The sequence below is a fragment of the Lepidochelys kempii genome, chromosome 1 (assembly GCF_965140285.1).
Source record: "Lepidochelys kempii isolate rLepKem1 chromosome 1, rLepKem1.hap1, whole genome shotgun sequence".
Lineage (NCBI taxonomy): Eukaryota > Metazoa > Chordata > Testudines > Cheloniidae > Lepidochelys > Lepidochelys kempii.
Genome location: NC_136380.1, coordinates 298,371,858 through 298,389,905, shown reverse-complemented (window position 1 = coordinate 298,389,905; position 18,048 = coordinate 298,371,858). Strand labels below are relative to the sequence as shown.

The following is an 18,048-nucleotide window of genomic DNA, read 5'->3' as shown; positions in this document are numbered from 1 at the left end:
TATTTTTACCACTACTGTCATTCCAATCTGCAAAGACACTGCCATGCAGACAGCTGGTGGGAGTGCCTGGTCAGAAGGAACAGGTCAGATTTTCTCCTGAAAATAAACTATTCCTTGGCTGTTTTGAAAGAAGCTCTCAGCTGGATGATGTTCTGAGCAGGAAGCTGGTTTGGATTTAAAATGAACTCATGTTGGCAGAACCGGGTCACTGCAGCTTATGCAGTGAATAAGAGGTTACTCACTTTATGCAGTAACTGGAGTTGAGATGTGTTCCTCTATGGGTGCTCCACTTCATGTGCACATGTAACTATAATTGAAGAGTTATGGGTCACAATAACCATTCGGCCTGTTCATATGATCCAGACACTCTCATGCCCGGTACCGAGGACATAAAGAGCTGCATGGGTGTCTCGCCCTCAGTTCCTTCTCTACCCAAAGTCCCATGAGACGAAATTCAAAGCAGAGTAGAAGGAAGTTAGGTAGCAGAGCAACCATAGGGGAACACATCTTGAAGAACTCTGGTTACTGCACAAGGTGCACAACCTCTTCTTCAAGTAGCATTGCTATGGGTACTCCACTTCAGGTGACTCACAAGCAGTATCCCCAGAGGGAGAAGGGAGATTTGGAATCAGATCCAACACGGAAGACAGGACAGAATTTTCAACTGCAACATCTGATCTGGAAGCATGAACCAACGCACAGTGTTCGAAGAAAATATGTATTGAAGTCCAGGCTTGCAGTTTTGCAAATTTCAACAACTGGAAACATTTTTCAATAATGCCATAGAAACAGATTTGGGGTAGTACTCTAGAAGGAGTTTCAATGTTGGCAGCCTCTAAACAAGAGAATACACCCAGAGATCTACTTTGAGAGTCTTTGAGTGGAGATGGTGTATCCTTTTGATCTGTCTTCAAATAAAAAAAGTCTGGGAGACTTCCTAAATGGTTTGGTTCTGTCCTGAGAGGAGGACAGCGGCTTTCTGATATCTAAGGTATGTAGTGCAGCCTCCTCCCTGTTCTGGTGTGGCTTTGGGGAGAAAAAAACAAAACAAAACAGAAAATGAATAATCAGGTTAATATTGAATTCAAAAGATACTTTAGGTAGAAATTTAGGGTGTCGTTGAAACAAACTTTTCCCTAAAAAATATTTTAAAGGGAGGATCAGCCATTAAAGTCCCCATTTATCTGACACTTCAGGCAGAGATGGTGGCCACCAAGAAAGCCTTCTTCAGAGACAAGTGAAGTAGAGAACTAGTCGTCAGTGGTTCAAAAGAAGGCTTCATACGCTAATTACAGATGAGATTTAAATCTAATAGAGGGCATATAAACTGAGATTAGCAGAGAGGGAGAGCGAAAAGGTGAAATCTCTTCAATTTGTGAAGGTAAACATTTTGCGTATATAGTTTTCTGTTCAACACCACATGTACTTCTAGAAACAGGAAGTTTCTATCCCTGAGAGCTATTGAGGAGCCAAACTCCTAGTCAAAGAACTAGGTTGGAAGTCTTCACACAGGACAGGAAGCGAGGCGGATCAAGTAAAGGCTTATTTCTGCCAGTTCAGTACAACTAAAATGACTCTGGCCTTTTCTTATTTGCTCTTGTTCAACATGCTCAAGATCAATGGTGTCAGAGGGTATGCACAGAGAAGGACCTTCATCTAAGGAGTGGGGAAGGCATGCCCTAGGAAATGAGGACCCAGTCTTCCTCTCAAACAGAATTTCATGCACTTCCTTTTGGCAATGGTGGCAGAGAGCACCACTTGTGGAAAGCTCCAGATTAGAGAAAAAAAGTTCTGAGAATCCACAAGTCTAGCTCACATTCATAATCTTGGAAGAAGTGCCTGGTGACATCATCAACCATGGTGTTTTGTATACCAGGAAGGTAAGAGGCTGAGATGACTATGTGACCGGTTGTCCAGGTTCCTTCCCCACTCTGAACTCTAGGGTACAGATGTGGGGACCTACATGAAAACCCCCTAAGCTTATTTTTACCAGCTTAGGTTAAAACTTCCCCAAGGTATAAACTATTTCACCTTTTGTCCCTGGACTTTATTGCTGCCACCACCAAGCGTCTAACAAAATATAACCGGGAAAGAGCCCACTTGGAAATGTCTTTCCCCCCAAAATCCCCCCAAGCCCTACACACCCTTTCCTGGGGAAGGCTTGATAAAAATCCTCACCAGTTTGCATAGGTGAACACAGACCCAAATCCTTGGATCTTAAGAACAAGGAAAAAAGCAATCAGGTTCTTAAAAGAAGAGTTTTAACTGAAGAAAAAGTAAAAATCACTTCTGTAAAATCAGGATGGTGAATACCTTATAGAGTAATCAGATTCAAAACAGAGAATCCCTCTAGGCAAAACCTTAAGTTACAAAAAGACACAAACAGGGATATACATTCCATTTAGCACAACTTATTTTATCACCATTTAAACAAAACAGAATCTAACGCATATCTAACTAGATTGCTTATTAACCCTTTACAGAAGTTCTGACCTGCATTCCTGCTCTGGTCCCAGCAAAAGACACACGCAGACAGAGAGAACCCTTTGTTCCCCCACCACAACCACCTCCAGCTTTGAAAGTATCTTGTCTCCTCATTGGTCATTTTGGTCAGGTGCCAGCGAGGTTATCTTTAGCTTCTTAACCCTTTACAGGTGAAAGGGTTTTTCCCCTGGTCAGGAGGGATTTAAAAGTGGTTAGCCTTCCCTTTATATTTATGACACTGGCTATGCACCAGTTTCATAGCTTCATTGCTTCAGCACAAAGAGAAGAAGATCTCACCCTACCCTGATGATTGATGTAGAGCGTGCAGGTTATGTTGTCTATCATGACTTTGCTGGATTTTCCTGACTAATGGAAGGAAGCAGGTGCAGGTGTTTCTGACTGCTCTCCGTTCCAGAGGTTGATGTGCAGACCATTTGCCCTTAATGGTCTGTCCCCTTTCCCACAAGAAATGAATTAAACATTATAGTGATGGTAGAAGTAGGCTGAACGAAAGGGACTCCTGCACAGACTTTGGAGGGATCCTTCCACCAACTAACTGAATCCAGTACTTAGCAAAGTAGGTTGTCTAGACTGTGCTTGTTTGGATATAAACTGTTCTGAGCCACTTCTGGAGCATGGCATGTTGTGTGTTACAAAAATACAACTGTCCTATGCCATAGAACCTATGCCATACGTCCTAGCAGTTGAAGTCAACTTCTTGCTGACATTGGAAATTAGGTTGGTTAGGGGATGCAAACCTGTCCACAGGAAGATAAGCTCTGACTGTTACGGCATCCAAAGAACGCCCTATGAAGTCTACCAAAGTGTACTTTTTGATATTGAGTTGAAGTCCTAACCTGTGGAACGGGGACGTTGCTGCCACTACTGCAGAGAGAACTTTGTCACATAGCCAGGGGTGGAGGCAGGGGAAGATGATTATTCAAAGTCAACATAGGTGAGAGGCTACCACTGCCATGGTCTTTGAGAATACACTTGGGACAGAGGAGAGGCTGAAGGGAAACACTCTACGCTGGAAGTGATCCTGATCAACTGTAAAACACAGCAATTCCTTGTGAGGTGGATGAACTGCAATGTGAAAATACGTGCCCTGAAGGTTGACGGCAGCGAACCAATCTTTGGAACATAATGATGGAATTATAGCTGTAAGCATCACCATCCTGAATTTCTGTGATTTCACAAAGGTGCTTAGGAATCTGAGCTCTTATATCGGTCCCCATCTCATGCTCTTTTGGGGACAAAAAAATAGTTGGAATAGAATCTCTTCCCCCAGTGCCGGACTGGAATTGTTTCCATGGCCCCCATGGATACAAGAGAGATAACTTCCTGTCTCCGTAAGCTTTCATGAGAGGGGTCCCTGTAAAGGTATGGGAAAGGAGTGGTGGGGTAGGGGGTTAAAGGGATGGAGGTAAAATGAATGGAACAGCCAAATGTTATAGCCTACAAAACCCATTTGTCAGTTGTAATTTGTTCCCATGCATGTCAAAAGTGGGAGAGATGGTCCCCAAAGGGAGGGAGGTGGGTGGGATGGTGCAGCTGAAGATTCCTGAGGTGTCGCTGCCTCAGACCCTCAGCCAAATCATCAAAATTGATATCTGATATAGAGATCAGCCGGGCGACAGCAGCAGTCATGGTAGGCAGTTTCTTCTCAAATCTCTGTCACTTTTTAGGTGGTTCAGAAAGCCTGTGATAACTGGGGAACTGAACCAAGTGAGATCTCTATGCTGTTTGCAACCTGCTAAATTTTCCTGTTTTCAGGCATATATATATATATATCAAGGGACCTGAGTGCGGCTGTGGAATCTTTCAAACTACAAGAGAGAGTCATCCATGAACATGATGAATAGCTTAAGTCCATCAAAAGGGAGGCCTTCAACAGTATTTTGGATCTCCCTAGGAAAACCAGACAGCTGTAGTCATGCTCTATGCATGACAACAGCAGTAAAGATGGAATAGGCCACACTGTTCAATGCATCTAGGGAGGCTTGCAGCAAGGTTCTTCCTAAGAACTGACCCTCAGCTATGACAGCCTTGAACTACTCATGATATTCCACAGGAAGGTGTTCAATAAAATTGTTGAATTTATCATAGTTTGGTGTAGTTGTACTTTGCCATTAGGGTGTGGTAATTTGCAATCCAAAATTGCAGGGTTGTGGAAGAGTAGTTTGGTCTTTAACATAAGATGTAGACTTCACATGATGTCTTCCACACTCATTGATAGCCTCACAACTAAAGAATTTGGTGGAGGGTAGCAGAAGAAAAATTCTGAATTTTTCAACAGGATATAGGACTTCTAATCAGCCATTTTGCACGTAGGTGCTGTGGTGGGAGAATCCAGTAAGGCTTTATTCACTGGTAGAGCCACTCAGAGGCTGTAGTTTGTAGAAGGTCCACAAGTTTCTTATGTTGTGTCTTCTGGACCTCCTCTGATGGAATGCATAATGAGTCAGCAATCCGTTTAATCAGTTCCAGAAACTGCCTGAAATTATCTGCAATTGAAGGTGGGGGGAGACATTACAGCCTCACACGCTGGCAATGAAATATTAGTCTGTGGTGTCACCCCCTTAGCCTCTTCCTCCTCGACAGACTCCTCCTGAGTTTGGGGCTGTTGAGGAGGGAGTGATGGAGCAGGAGAATGTTCCATCCATGATTTCCCTAGGAAGAGCTAGCAGGTCAGAAGAACTGCTAGAGACAGGCAGCCCATGAGACCCAGGACAGAAACTGATGTGGGCTAAAAGGCGGGGCGGGGGGCACATCCAACATTGGTTACGCAAGTAAAAAGGGACACAAAAATTCTTGGAATTTCTCTCTCAAGGAAGATAGTTTGGGAAATATCCCTGTACTAAGATGAGAGAACTGAGGAATTACCTTCAAACTAGTCCAGGGGCAAGGTGGACAGCGAAGGTGAAGACAGCTGTCTGTCCGGTCCGATTGGTTCCAGAACCTCACGAAATACAAGGGAAAGATAAGGCTTTGGTGACACAATAGATTTTGGTGTTGATAGTCATTTGGTACCCATTAACAAAGGAGACACTGCATTGTCTGAAATTAAAAAGTTCTGGAGTAGCTAAATTCCTGTGGTATCAGGTGTACATGAACTGAAGAAAATCGAGGCTCTGCTGTGGTCGGCATCGGTAACGAGAGAGCTGACTGCTTCAGTTGTCCCATTTTAGAAGACAGTATCCCTGGTACCAACACTGACTGTTTCAGTGGTACACATCTCTTGGATGACACTGGTACCGCGGACACTGACTTCTGGGATACCAGTTTGGGTACCAACATTGAGGAATCAGTAGGTAGCACTGATCTTCCTGAAGCACAGTGTTTGGGGTCTCTACTAGAGCAATCTTGCTTAGGCAGTACCTTGGTCGGTTTCAGTACCAAGGTACGTCTGGCACTGGTTTTTTGAAGAACTAGAAGTCTTGAACTCCTGGTACTAGAGAAGGTTGGAGCCTCAGAGGTACTCCCCCTGGGAACTGAGTTCTCCAGAACAGTCTGTCTGAAGTGACCAATTTCTCTTTGAAGGAGGCTCTGTTAGGAGACCTACACCACCTCCTCTTTGGAGCCTTCCACACTCTTCTCCCATGATGATCTTTGTGACCAGGATGCAGGGGTTGACAGGGCACGAAAGATAGGTTTACACTGAAGAAAAAAAAGACTTGGCAGATGAAGACATGGAGGGGTTAAGGGAAATAAATTTGGAAGAAATTGGGGAATAGGGAAAAGTATCTTAGAAAGACCAGTAATTCTGTACCACAGACTTCTTAAATGTGGTTGTGTGTTGCTACCAAAACAAAATAAGTTGGTTCTTCTAAACGCCTGGCAGGAGACCTGCAGAGGGGCATCCATGCAGGGGGAAAAGTGTGGGTCCCAGAGGGGAACTGGACTTAGAGTCCAAAACAGTTGAAAATGTATCACTGAAGGACAGAACCAGAGATTGAACCAGAGACTAACAGGTCAGATCAATGAAACTTGAGCTTGGAGCCACAATGATGATTAGGGTTAGAGAGGAGCCATAAGCAACCCCAATGAAACAGAGGGTAACCCTTGGCCTGAGGTTGAGGAGAAAGCACTGTTGCAAAGAAATAATCTGCCACAGTACCTGTTATGGATCCCCTCCCATTCCGAGGACACTTTTTACATAAACTTTTACATAAACTCTGATAGCCATCCTTCAGTAGCCCTACAGTGGAAACAGGGAACAGAACCAGTAATAAAAATTTGAACAGCACTACTGTTTCTGTGCAAAGCTTGTTGAGAAACACTAAAAAGGAAGCCTGTCAGATTGCAATAATCCAGTATGCTGCAGGACAGTTTTTACACAAGTTTTTTTCCCCAGTGCTAAATGCACAACTGGATTAGTGCTTGGCAAGGAAGGATCCCTAAATCCCACATCCAAGACTGGGCTCTGGAACACTACCCGTGCTGCCTTTCCCACCCCACCCCTCTGGGGGTGAAGTGGGCAGGAGACACACAGCTGGAAAAAATGCTGGGGGGGCGGGGGAAGGAAAAAAGTGACCAAGTGTGCTCACTGATGGAAGCAGTGAAGTGGGCCTGAAGTGTAGTGCAATGGTCTGACCAACAGAGAATATAAGGACTTCATAATGTTACACACACCTGAATCATTGCAACTACATCTAACAGAATAATACCCAGTAGCAGATGTCTAAGAGAAAGCCACACATACTTCCACTAAGCTACAAACTGATTCAGTGCATGACTTGGATACTTACTATGCCTTTGAAGCTGTTGTGCAGTTGGCCCTCTGCAAAAATATGAAACTGTAGAGGTTGGATGCTGAAAATAATGGCTGATTTCAACATAGTAACAGTCTCCTCCAGCCTTTCACCACAGGCAACCACTGCTAGGTGCATCTTCTCAGCAGGCTGAGTTTTCATAAAATCATATCTAATGAAAAATAGTAAAAATTAAATTGGCATTTTCCAAGAACAGATATAAAAAGTTATGGTCTTCTTAAGTGCATAATCTGATTAACAAAACATTCTTGCTCTAAACTGAAGTTAGGAAGTAAAAATGGGATATCTTTAACAAAAGATAACTTGGAACAGGACAGAAAAAATGGAACTGAGTTACATTTTGTCTAGATCAAAGTTTAGTTGGATCTAGCTTCATATCCACAAAATTACACAGCAATACAGATACAAAATGTTAGCAACACTCACAAAAGGAAATATCCACATTATTGGAAAAACTTTGCATTACTATCCTTCATTATAAATTCACCTACTGAGTAATTCCATCAAAATAATTACATTAACAGAATACGGTTACAGAGTTACGTCATGAAGTCAAAAATGCCACAATTAAGGTTGAGAGAGCAACCTTAAATCTTATGCATCTATTTTACAATGAAGTTCTTAGTTATATGCTCATTATATTCCTTTCTCACGGGATCCTACCTAATTTAATGCAGAGTCTAGATAATGTGCAGTAAATGAGGCAAGGTTCCAAAGACTGAACGAGGGTAAATATTTATAAGTCATTTAAAAACAATTTTCCACAGATGAAAATTTCTGGATGACTTAAGCAGTTATACTGGGTACAGCTTTTTTCTGTTCTCGTAAGTTACTTTGAAATAAATGCTGCACACCCCATTCACTGTGAGCTGGATTAAACAAGAAAAGCAAGCATATAATAAACATAATGCATATATACAAGCAGATAGAATTAACATTGGCATTTCCTAATCTGGTAAGCTTGATTTAGGAGTGCCTAAAAATAGTATTTTTATAATAAAAGAAAGGACATCTACATCTCTAGAGAAGATTCCATAATATGAAACTAGACAGAGCATATAGGGGTGAAATGCAAGGGAAGCAGAATTATAGGGAGAAGGGGCTTGAACTGAAGTAATATTGCAGGAGAGAAGTGGTGGAAGCAGAGAGAAACCCTGACTGGCCACAAGTGGTTCAAAGCACAGATCCTCTCCAACCAGACCTCTTCCAGCTCTAGCTCTCCCAACTTCCACTCAGCACTCCACACCTTACTGAACAGCTACTATTGGCCGGCCCATGCACCTACTTCCAACACCCCCTCAGGTTCCCCCATCCCCAAATTGCTTTCATGTTGAACCATGACCCTACAGCCCTGCTCCTCAATGTGTTTCTGTCCATCCAAATCCTTACTCTTCACCATGCTCCCCTACACCATTCAACTGTTAAGTATCAATATATATAAGAGTTTAAAAGCTGAATATGGCAGGGAAGTACGTGACATGGGGGAAAGAATGCATCTCCCCAGAGACCAGGAGGAGAAACAGGGTTGTAGGGATTTGGATTCAGAGGAGCAGAGCAGAGGATGGCAATTAAGGAGATAGATAACAGATATATTCTTATTTATATAAACTGGAAAACTAATATAGAAAAAATATGGTCAACTTCAAGTTAAGTCATTCAACAGTCCACCTATTCCCCACTCAGCACATCCTTTTCTCAATTTCAGCTACCTCCCTTCCATCATCCATAGCCTGTGCATCTCCATCCACATCCTGCATAACCAATGTGCAGCTCTGACTATATTTATTGGTCATTAGAGGTTATGTGTTTTAATAATTAACTGTTTAGATGGAGTTAAAGTTGGGAGTATGTAAAAGTAAGGTTAAAAAAAATTACATGGATGTTGTAATTATCCGCAATGAAGGAAATTCAGAATTAAGGTTAAACTTAGTTTAATATGTTTGGATTACCTTAGGGAAATGCAGTTAAGGCACCCAAACAACCTTATCACCACTATGTAGTTAAGCAATGCAATAATCATATGATTAACACAAAATTGTGTTTATGGTGCCAAAATCAATCAATTTAATTTAATGACAAATTAGATTTTACCACCCCCTCCCCCCACTTGATACCACTACAGGGCAGTATAATAGAATTCTGAAGAACATTATTCAACCTGTGTGTGATGGTTCTTGGGATATCCAGGACTGAGAGTCACCTTGTTACCCCCTGCCTCTAGTGAGAGGAAGTCTCTCTTATTGTAGCTGGGTGTCAGCTCTCTGACCTGTCAACCCTTCAGTCACTCAAGAGCTCTCCTCTAGACTTATGTCAGCCTTTCCTTCACCTTGCAAGCTAACAATAAGGTGCACCCCAATCTACAAATCCCTTTGAATTGTTCCCATGTGACATCCAGCCCCCGACACTGACTATTCTCAGAGAGGTATACTGTACCCTGTTTACCAATTTTACCTTAAACCACTGCTCCTGTAAGCCACACAGAAATTTAACTGGGAAGAAGATAGTGGTGGAAACAAATGGTTGCAATACAAAACAAAATCATAAAAATGCAAAGTTGGCTCTACACAAAGAGTTACCCTTCCTATCTTAGTAGACTTCCATCTTCCCCACCCCAAAGTTCCAAGATCACTGGTTTCTCAAGAACCAGAATACAAACATGCAAGAACGCTTCCCTTTGTACCTGGGATTTTCCTCAGTGAATGGATCTAGAATGCCTCTCCCTAGTCTCTGTTATACTGAAAACAGTCTTTTGTTTCTAATCAAAAAGGTGAACCCCTGCCCTGTGGTAGCATTTCTTTTCTACCTTTAAGTGGTTTTGATTGTTTGTTGTTGTCTCGGTCTCTGATAGTTTTCCATGGATTGTGGCAAGGGTAGACAATAGAACCATGCATTCATTACCTCACCAACGGATCAGGAAGGGGTGACAACTCCCTTTTGTTTGAATGGGTCATCATAGAGACACATTACTGCCTGGTGACTAATTTCTACTCCAAGTGCATAAAACATACTTTCAATATAAATACATTATCCCTTAAATATTATGTGTACATACATCTCACAATGATTATTAGTTTTGACAAGTTGTGAGCTTTCTATTGATATCTTACATGTTAAAGGATATTTATCCATAAAAAGTAAGACATGTTTGGAGGAGTGAGTTTGTCAGGTCTGAAGTGAGAGCTGTTTGCAAAGAACCGAGGATCCTTTGTGAAGAGTATCTGTGTCACACCATTCTAGGAAAGAAACCTTCAGTTATGAATCAACAGCAAAGAATTATTATTAATCCTACGCACAAATTTCTTCAAAATTTAACCTGTGCATAAGATTTCCATGAGTTTTAACTACACAGGAAATTTGAAGAGTGAACTATTCCATTGTTGAGATCATTCAGAACAACAAAAATTGACACAATGCCCCCCCCCCTTTTTTTCCCCCACAATTAATTCAAATTAATTCACATACAAAATCTCAGAAAATTCTTTCTCCTGTCAAAAAGTGGTGCAATTTGTGGGAAAAGACGGTCTATTTTTCATATATAAACCAAGTAGTTGAATCCCTGCACTAAGTGCAAAAAAACCCTCAACTCAACCTTAACTATGGAGCCACAAGTGCCCTCATAACAGAGGACTGGTGGAAGACTTTCATAAATAACATTCAGAATAGTTCTTCATCTGGTTTTGTATTGATCTAAGTAAATTAGATATGTTACATTGCAAATGGTGGCTGTGAGATGTTTTTCTGCAACGCTTTACAAAGTTCTGTGAATGGATCGTCTGTTTTAAGACATTTTTCTGAATTTTGTAGTAACTTTTTTTCATATAAATTACATAATTCAAATCCATATAAGCAAGCGCACTCATGTATTACATTTCTGGCCAGAGTTAAGGCTGCATGCTGTTTAAGAAGAGAGCAGAGGCATATGAATTATGGGTGGTGGAAGGGAGGTAATTGATATTATGAAAAAAACTGCTGAGTAGAATGTAGATGGGGTGTTGAAAGACTTAGCTGCTTAACTGAATGCTCTTTATGGTTTGCATTAGTGGGATATGTAGTCCAGAAACCTTAACTCAAATTTAACTTCTTATTCCCCCACCCAAGTTTCCCTTCCTCCCCCTAGAGTAACGAAAGAAAAAGCCAAAACACTGCTCAGGGATAAATTTTAATCATTCACAAATAATTATTTGACCAAGAAACTATTTTTTTAAAAATTTAAACTTTTGACTACCAAACCTATTCTTACTAGCTAACCAACAGAGGACAGTATGCAACATTAAATGTGAACTGAGGTGAAAAGTATCTAGAGGCCCTGTGAAGACAACTAAACTACTGATTCCACAACAGCAAATCAAAATTCACTGTATATATCACACCATAGTGTTTGAGACCATACATAACATCTGATTAAAGGATCTCTCAGAGGTCTCAAACTTTATCTAAAAGCCATATTTCATTAGACATGTGTAAAGCATCTCCCATTCACGACTGAGCACCCCCTGCAACCCTCATTCCACCATACAGACCTGATCCCTTCCCATTTGTGATCTCATAAAGATGGACAGCAGAACTGGAGGGATAGGACAAATACCTACTGGGGGAGCTGATGTATGTTTTTTCCAACACATTATCTTGCAGAGGCCAGAGCAGGACCTGGAGAACGGGCTTAAACAGCCATCACAGTGCACGGGATCAGGCCAGCCCCCTGGGGAGAAGGTATGAACGGTTCTCCTCTCCCTGCCTTCCAGCAATTGTGGGTTCTGGAAGAGTCACCCAGCCCACCAGAGGGTCAGGAACACGTGCACCAGCCTGTGGAGAGCACAAGGCACCAAGCACCAGCTGATGAGGAACAGAAATAGCAACTGTCAGGATGCTCCTTCCCAGCTTGGATCCTGTTCCCACCCCACCTCCACAAGTGTCAGTTGCTCCCCTAGCTCCTCCTCCTATCCATCCTCCTGCCCCAGCACATAACTACTTGTAGCTGTTACTGAAATTACATACATGTTAAAATAGCATTAGAAATATATTTTAGATGCATAAATCCAATTGTTTTAATGAAGTTTGTCAGCAATAAATACAGAGGAAAACACAAAGAATCTGTCTACCGTATTATCCATTCTCACCAATCCTCCAAAAATGAGAGCTACATTTCAAAATGAAAAATAATATGATCTTTAGTACATAATCTTTAATCCAATGTATGCCATTAAGACATGTATTTAATTAAAGACAGTTATGCACAAAGCTGTCTTCAAGTTATCAAAAGCTGTTTTGCAAATATGTTAACTTTTTACAATCAGGCAAAAACACATTAATATGTACAGTTCCAAGTCCTATAAAATGAAATAAAATTTTACTCATAATAAAAAAAGAATTAAAAGAAACTGGTGAACTTCTATCCTTTAAAACAACTGATCACTACCCTGTCCTACTCCACTTTAATCATGCTTTTTGCTTAATTAAAGTGGTGATAAAATCTTCTAAATCCTAAAATGTTCACCAATAAAACTTTAAAGTTAATTAAACTTAATAACTGGGTGTGGACCATGCTTTTCTCTCAACAAGAGGGAGTTCTTATGATAAGATTCAAGGGGTGATAACATCCAGCAACTCTGGAATGAAGCTGGATGAAATATTTCAGAGGAAACTTTTCCCTGAAATCTGCAGATTTGGAGAGAGAAACGTTTCCATGAATGTCTGTCAATTTTCAAATTGCTTTAGCTGAAAAAAGAAAGCATTTCCAAAATATCTAACTGAACCATTTTGACATTATCAAAACAAACATTGCTTTCAAGCTACATTCAAAAGGGGATTTAGGCACTATTCACAGAACCAGTGGTGCCATTCCCTTTACCCACTCTTTTATACCCAATATCCAGGGCACTTACCTGGAATGTGAGAGACCCAGATGTGAATCCCTGATCTAGTTCAGGGACTTGAACTCAGGTCTCCCCTCTCCCAGGTGAGTGACTGACCTAACCACCAGGTATATTCTGGTGTGGGTCTCTTTTATCCTCTCCTGTTGAAACTGTATCACTTTGTATCAAATACTTGAATGTCACTGGTCCAGAAAGTAAGAACAACACTAGTCCCTTGATGGATAAAGGTTCATATGGATGGTTTGGGCTGTCATTTAGCAAGTTCTGTACCACAGACACTCTACTTGTCTGCTAGAGAACCACAATGACCTGCATGGACAGAGCAAAGAAAGTAGTACATTATATATAGGGGTGTTCGGATGTTATGTTAATTGAATACATATGTTCTTTCCATAAGTCTGTTCATCCATGTCAAGTACCCCACAACACTTTGCAAAGATGAAGTCAGCTTTGGCATTTGAATATAGGAAATATGTCTACGCCAAGATGCATGAATAAGAATGTACCAAATACAATGTTGACCAATATATGCTGAGCTATTGTATACGTCAATATGTATTATTCACACCACAGATATATTAATATGCATTAGACATGTAGTATTGATGTAATATATTGTGTATATATATATATATATATATTTCTAGAAGTTACATGGCCTGAATTGGCCTATGTCTTTCTAGAATTCTGGTCACCTATGCTAAGTGAGCTTTGGCATTAGAAAATAAGAAACTTATCGAACCAAAAATATATTAATGTTTTGCCCGGATACAAGTTGGAGGAGTACTTTCATGGACCAGTACCTGCAACAATTAGGGAATACTTTCATGGTTCAACAACACTTGGAATGTAGTTTTAAAACAAGATAGAGAAAATACAGGGAGATATGAAGGAGAACGCGGGCACAAACTAGTGGGTTAAATTTAAAACTTTAACATATGAGGCTTTTAGCCTGTAAACAACCACAATATGAACAACCCACAATATGAGCGAGGATGTATCTTTGAAGCACACCTTCTGAGTACGGTGAATACACAGAGAGAAGAATTGCTTCCCAGAAGGAGGATATGTACGTCTCCTCTTTGTATTGTACTGTTTTGTCTTTAGGCAATACGTTTGGTTAAACATAGTTAACTGGCCTCAAACATTCTTAATAATTAACACAAGGGTTGTCAAGCAATTGGCTACACTTTTAATCAACAGATGTGAAACAATATTTTTAGAACACAAATCCAAAATTGTAATGTTCCTCAACTTCCTACCCTCTCCCACAAGAGAACATAGTCTCGTATAATGCCTTTGCACTATACAGATCTAAGTGGCAACAAATCAGGAATCTGACTAGTATAGAAGTTTTACATGTTTGCAGAATATTTATGGTTCAGAGATGGAGAGTGTCTCTGTGGTTATAAGTTTTGATGTTCAATTAATCAAGTACAGCAAAGTTTCACTATTATAAATGTTTTCTAATAAAGAAAACTGGATTAGCCCAGTGCCCATGTAAATGAACTTGACACAGCTACAAAACTTGGATCCAGCCACACTGGGTCACATGTTTTGGGACTATCCCAAAACATAATCCATTTGACTAAAAGTAGATTGGAGGATTAATAGGATTAAAAATTACTTCCCAGACCTGCATTTTGGGATATATCCCATCATCCTGGAAACTCTCCAACTCCCAGAAAGCTTGGTTCTCTATAATTGCTTACAACCAAACAACTTGCTTAGATGAAAGAGCACATTGCCCCCAGGTATGGAAGCTTGTCACAGCAACTCACCTAATCTAGCAGCTAAAGAACAGGTAATGTTTCAGAGATGACACCACAGACAAATTTGAAAAGATTTAATCTAACTTTTTAGAAACCTTTCATTAATTCCTACCAAACAGAAGAGATGTTCTCTCCTTTTCCCTTCCTACCCCCACTTTGTCTCCTTTCCCTCCTCCCTCTCATTCCCTTATCTTTCGATCTCAGGTCTAATTTTCTCCCCTGATTTGGGGCAGAAATTTTCGGTCAAATATAAATAAAAACCTGTGTCCAGTCTTAAGACACTTCAAGACAGCAGGCTTTGGGGAGAAATGTGTTGTGTTGCTCTAGAATGAGCTCTATGATATAGACATTACGTTAACAAGATTTGAATAAAGTCCTATCCAGCCCTCTGTGGCCAAGAATGATTGCTGTGACATTGGGTCTTAACAAAGGAGGTCCTCTGTTGAAGGGAAGAGGCAGATAGTAAGAGACACTCTAAGCTTGCTGACTGACAACTGCTGGGAGGGTTTTCAAAGCTTACAAGTGTTGGAATTAAAACCAGAAAAAAAACTACTCACCCTGTGAGGTAACAGATTCTTCAAGATGGTGTCCCTGAGGGTGCTTCACTGTGCCTTTGATCAGAGAATTTCAGCAGCAGTGCTTGTCCGGGTCACTGCATGCACTCTCCCGGTCTCAGACCCCCCCTTCAGTTCCTTCACCACCACCAAGTCCATAGATTAAACTCCGAAATAGAGGGGGGAAAGGGTGGGTAATAGAGCACCCACAGGACACCATCTTGAAGACCTTCAGTTACTGCACAGGGTGAGTAACCTTCTCTTCTTCAAGGAGTGTCTCTGTGGGTGCTCCATTTCAGGTGACTGTCGAGCAGTGCCCCTCGGTGGATGGAAGGGGCTTCAGAGTTGCATTGGTAACTGATAGTATAAACACAACAAGGAGTCTGGTGGCACCTTAAAACTAACAGATTTATTTGGGCATAAGCTTTCGTGGGTAAAACTCCACTTCTTCAGATGAACCCTGATACTTGATGATAGTATAGTAAGTTCTACCAGTGCATCCGATCTTGAGCTCTGATCTATCTTACAGTGTTTTGTAAACATGTATGTGGATGCCCAGGTGACCACTTCACATAGGTTCATGATAGGATATAGTTGAGAAAAACTACTGAGGTTGATAATGACCTGGTAGAGTGGGTTCTGATGCATCCAGAAATCCATTTGGACAGTCTCTGCTTGGAAATGGTGGAACCTTTAGATCATTCTGAAGTTGAAATAAAAAGTCTCTGACTTTCCGAAGGTCTTGGTTATCTCAAGGTAAAACGCTAGTGTGTGTCTGATGTCCAGGGGGTGTAATACTGAGTCCTGTTTGCTCCCATGAGGTTTAGAGAAGATGGATTGGTTGGTTCAAGTGAAAAGAGGAGGGTACTTTAGGTAAAAATTCAGGGTGAAATCTTAAGGTTAAGGTGACCTTATCTTTGAAAAAGATGGTATGTGGTGGGTGCGCCATGAGGGCTCCTAACTCTCCCACTCATCAGGTGGACGTGATAGCCGCTAAGAATGCGACTGACAAATGTGTTAGACAGCATGTTGCTAATAGTTTGAGTGGGGCCCAGGTAAGGCAGTCGTAGTACCAAGTTCAAGTCCCAAGGTGGGGTAGGTACTTGTATTTCAGGGTAAAGGTTTCTGATACCCCTAAGAAAGTGTTTGGTGGTAGGATTGACAAATATCGATATCCTGTCCACCTTGTGGTGAAAAGCAGTAATAGTGGTAAGGTGTACTCTAAGCAAGCTAAGGAATAGGCTGGAGTTCTTTAGTTCTAGAACGTATTCTCAAATCATTGGTAAAGGGGAGGTAACAGGTCGGGCTCATTTGTTTTGGCATTAGATGACAAATCTCTTCCATTTATGCAGGTAAGTATTCCGTGTGGTTGTCCTCCTATTGTTTACTAATATGTCTTTTACCTATGCAGAGCAGGTCAGTTTGTCAGGCTGGAACCATGTAGAAGCCACGTTCTCAGGTGAATTCTCTCCAGGTTTGGATGGTAAACCTGTCCAGCATTTTGCAAGAGAAGATTCAGCAAGAGTGTACAGTGCACATACCACCATCCTCAATAGGTACGATTTCCAAGTTTGTCTGGGCGACGTGAGCGCTATAAGGATGACTCTGATCTTGTCTCTTATTTTGTATACTACCCTCAATGGCAAGGGGATTGGTGGAAACACATACAGCAGAAGCGTATCCCATTTGAAAAGAAAGGCATCACCCAAGGAATGGGAACCCAACTCTGCTCTTGAGCAGAATTGCAGGCATTTGCAGTTCTGGGAGCCTGCGAAGAAGTCTATGGATGGGTGACATCAATGTTTGAATATGCTCTGCACAACTGTGTTGTTTAGCTCTCTCTTCTGGTCCTGCCAGAATTCCCTGCTCAATGTATCCGCTGTGGTGTTTTGACATACTGGGAGATATGAAGCTGACATTTTGACACTGTGTCAGATACACCAGTTCCATAGTTTCATGACTTCGGTGCATAGGGTGTGTGACCTTTCCCCTCGCTTTCAGTTTATATAAATCATGCAGGCAATGTTGTCCGTCATTACCCACATAGTCTTGTTCCCGATCAATGGCAGGAAGTGCAAGCACGCACTGCAAAATGCACACAGTTCCAGGAGATTTATGTGTAACAGCGTCTTGGTAGGAGACCACCAGCTCTGAATTGTTTAGTGTTGTATATGGGCTCCCCAGCCTATCAAGGGGCATTGGTTGTGAGAATCACTGAAGGTGGAGTCTGTGTGAAAGGGACTCCCACGCACACATTGTTGGGCTGCGTTCACCAGTATGGCGAGTCTTTGTCTTTGTGCAGCATTACGAGGCACTTGTTTAGGCTGTGTTTGTGTGGTATGTAGACTGTTCTTAGCCAGTCCTGAAGGAAGCATACATGAAGATGCTCGTGTCATACCCTAGAGTTCCCTGTAAGGTGCGCGGCCACGCAGCAGCCTATTTAGTGTTGCGCAGGTGCTCAGGGAACCCGCCGGAGGACGCCCCAGCCCCAACCTAGCCAACCCAGCCCCAACCTGCCACAGCCAGGGCAGCCTGGCCCCGGCCGGGGTGGCCCGGCCCCTTTGCAGGGAGGCCCTCCCTGAACCCAACC

General features: G+C 41.7%; 1 protein-coding gene across 3 annotated transcripts in view; it reads right to left on the bottom strand.

Annotated features, from left to right (window-relative positions):
• Positions 1–18,048, bottom strand: part of GXYLT1 (glucoside xylosyltransferase 1) — a 72,659-nt gene that overhangs the window by 30,265 nt on the left and 24,346 nt on the right. For all 3 annotated transcript variants that reach the window (XM_073328037.2, XM_073328035.2, XM_073328036.2), the window contains one exon: positions 7,236–7,410. In XM_073328037.2, coding sequence (XP_073184138.2) covers positions 7,236–7,410 — 175 coding nt within the window. The remainder of the gene's footprint in view (positions 1–7,235; positions 7,411–18,048) is intronic.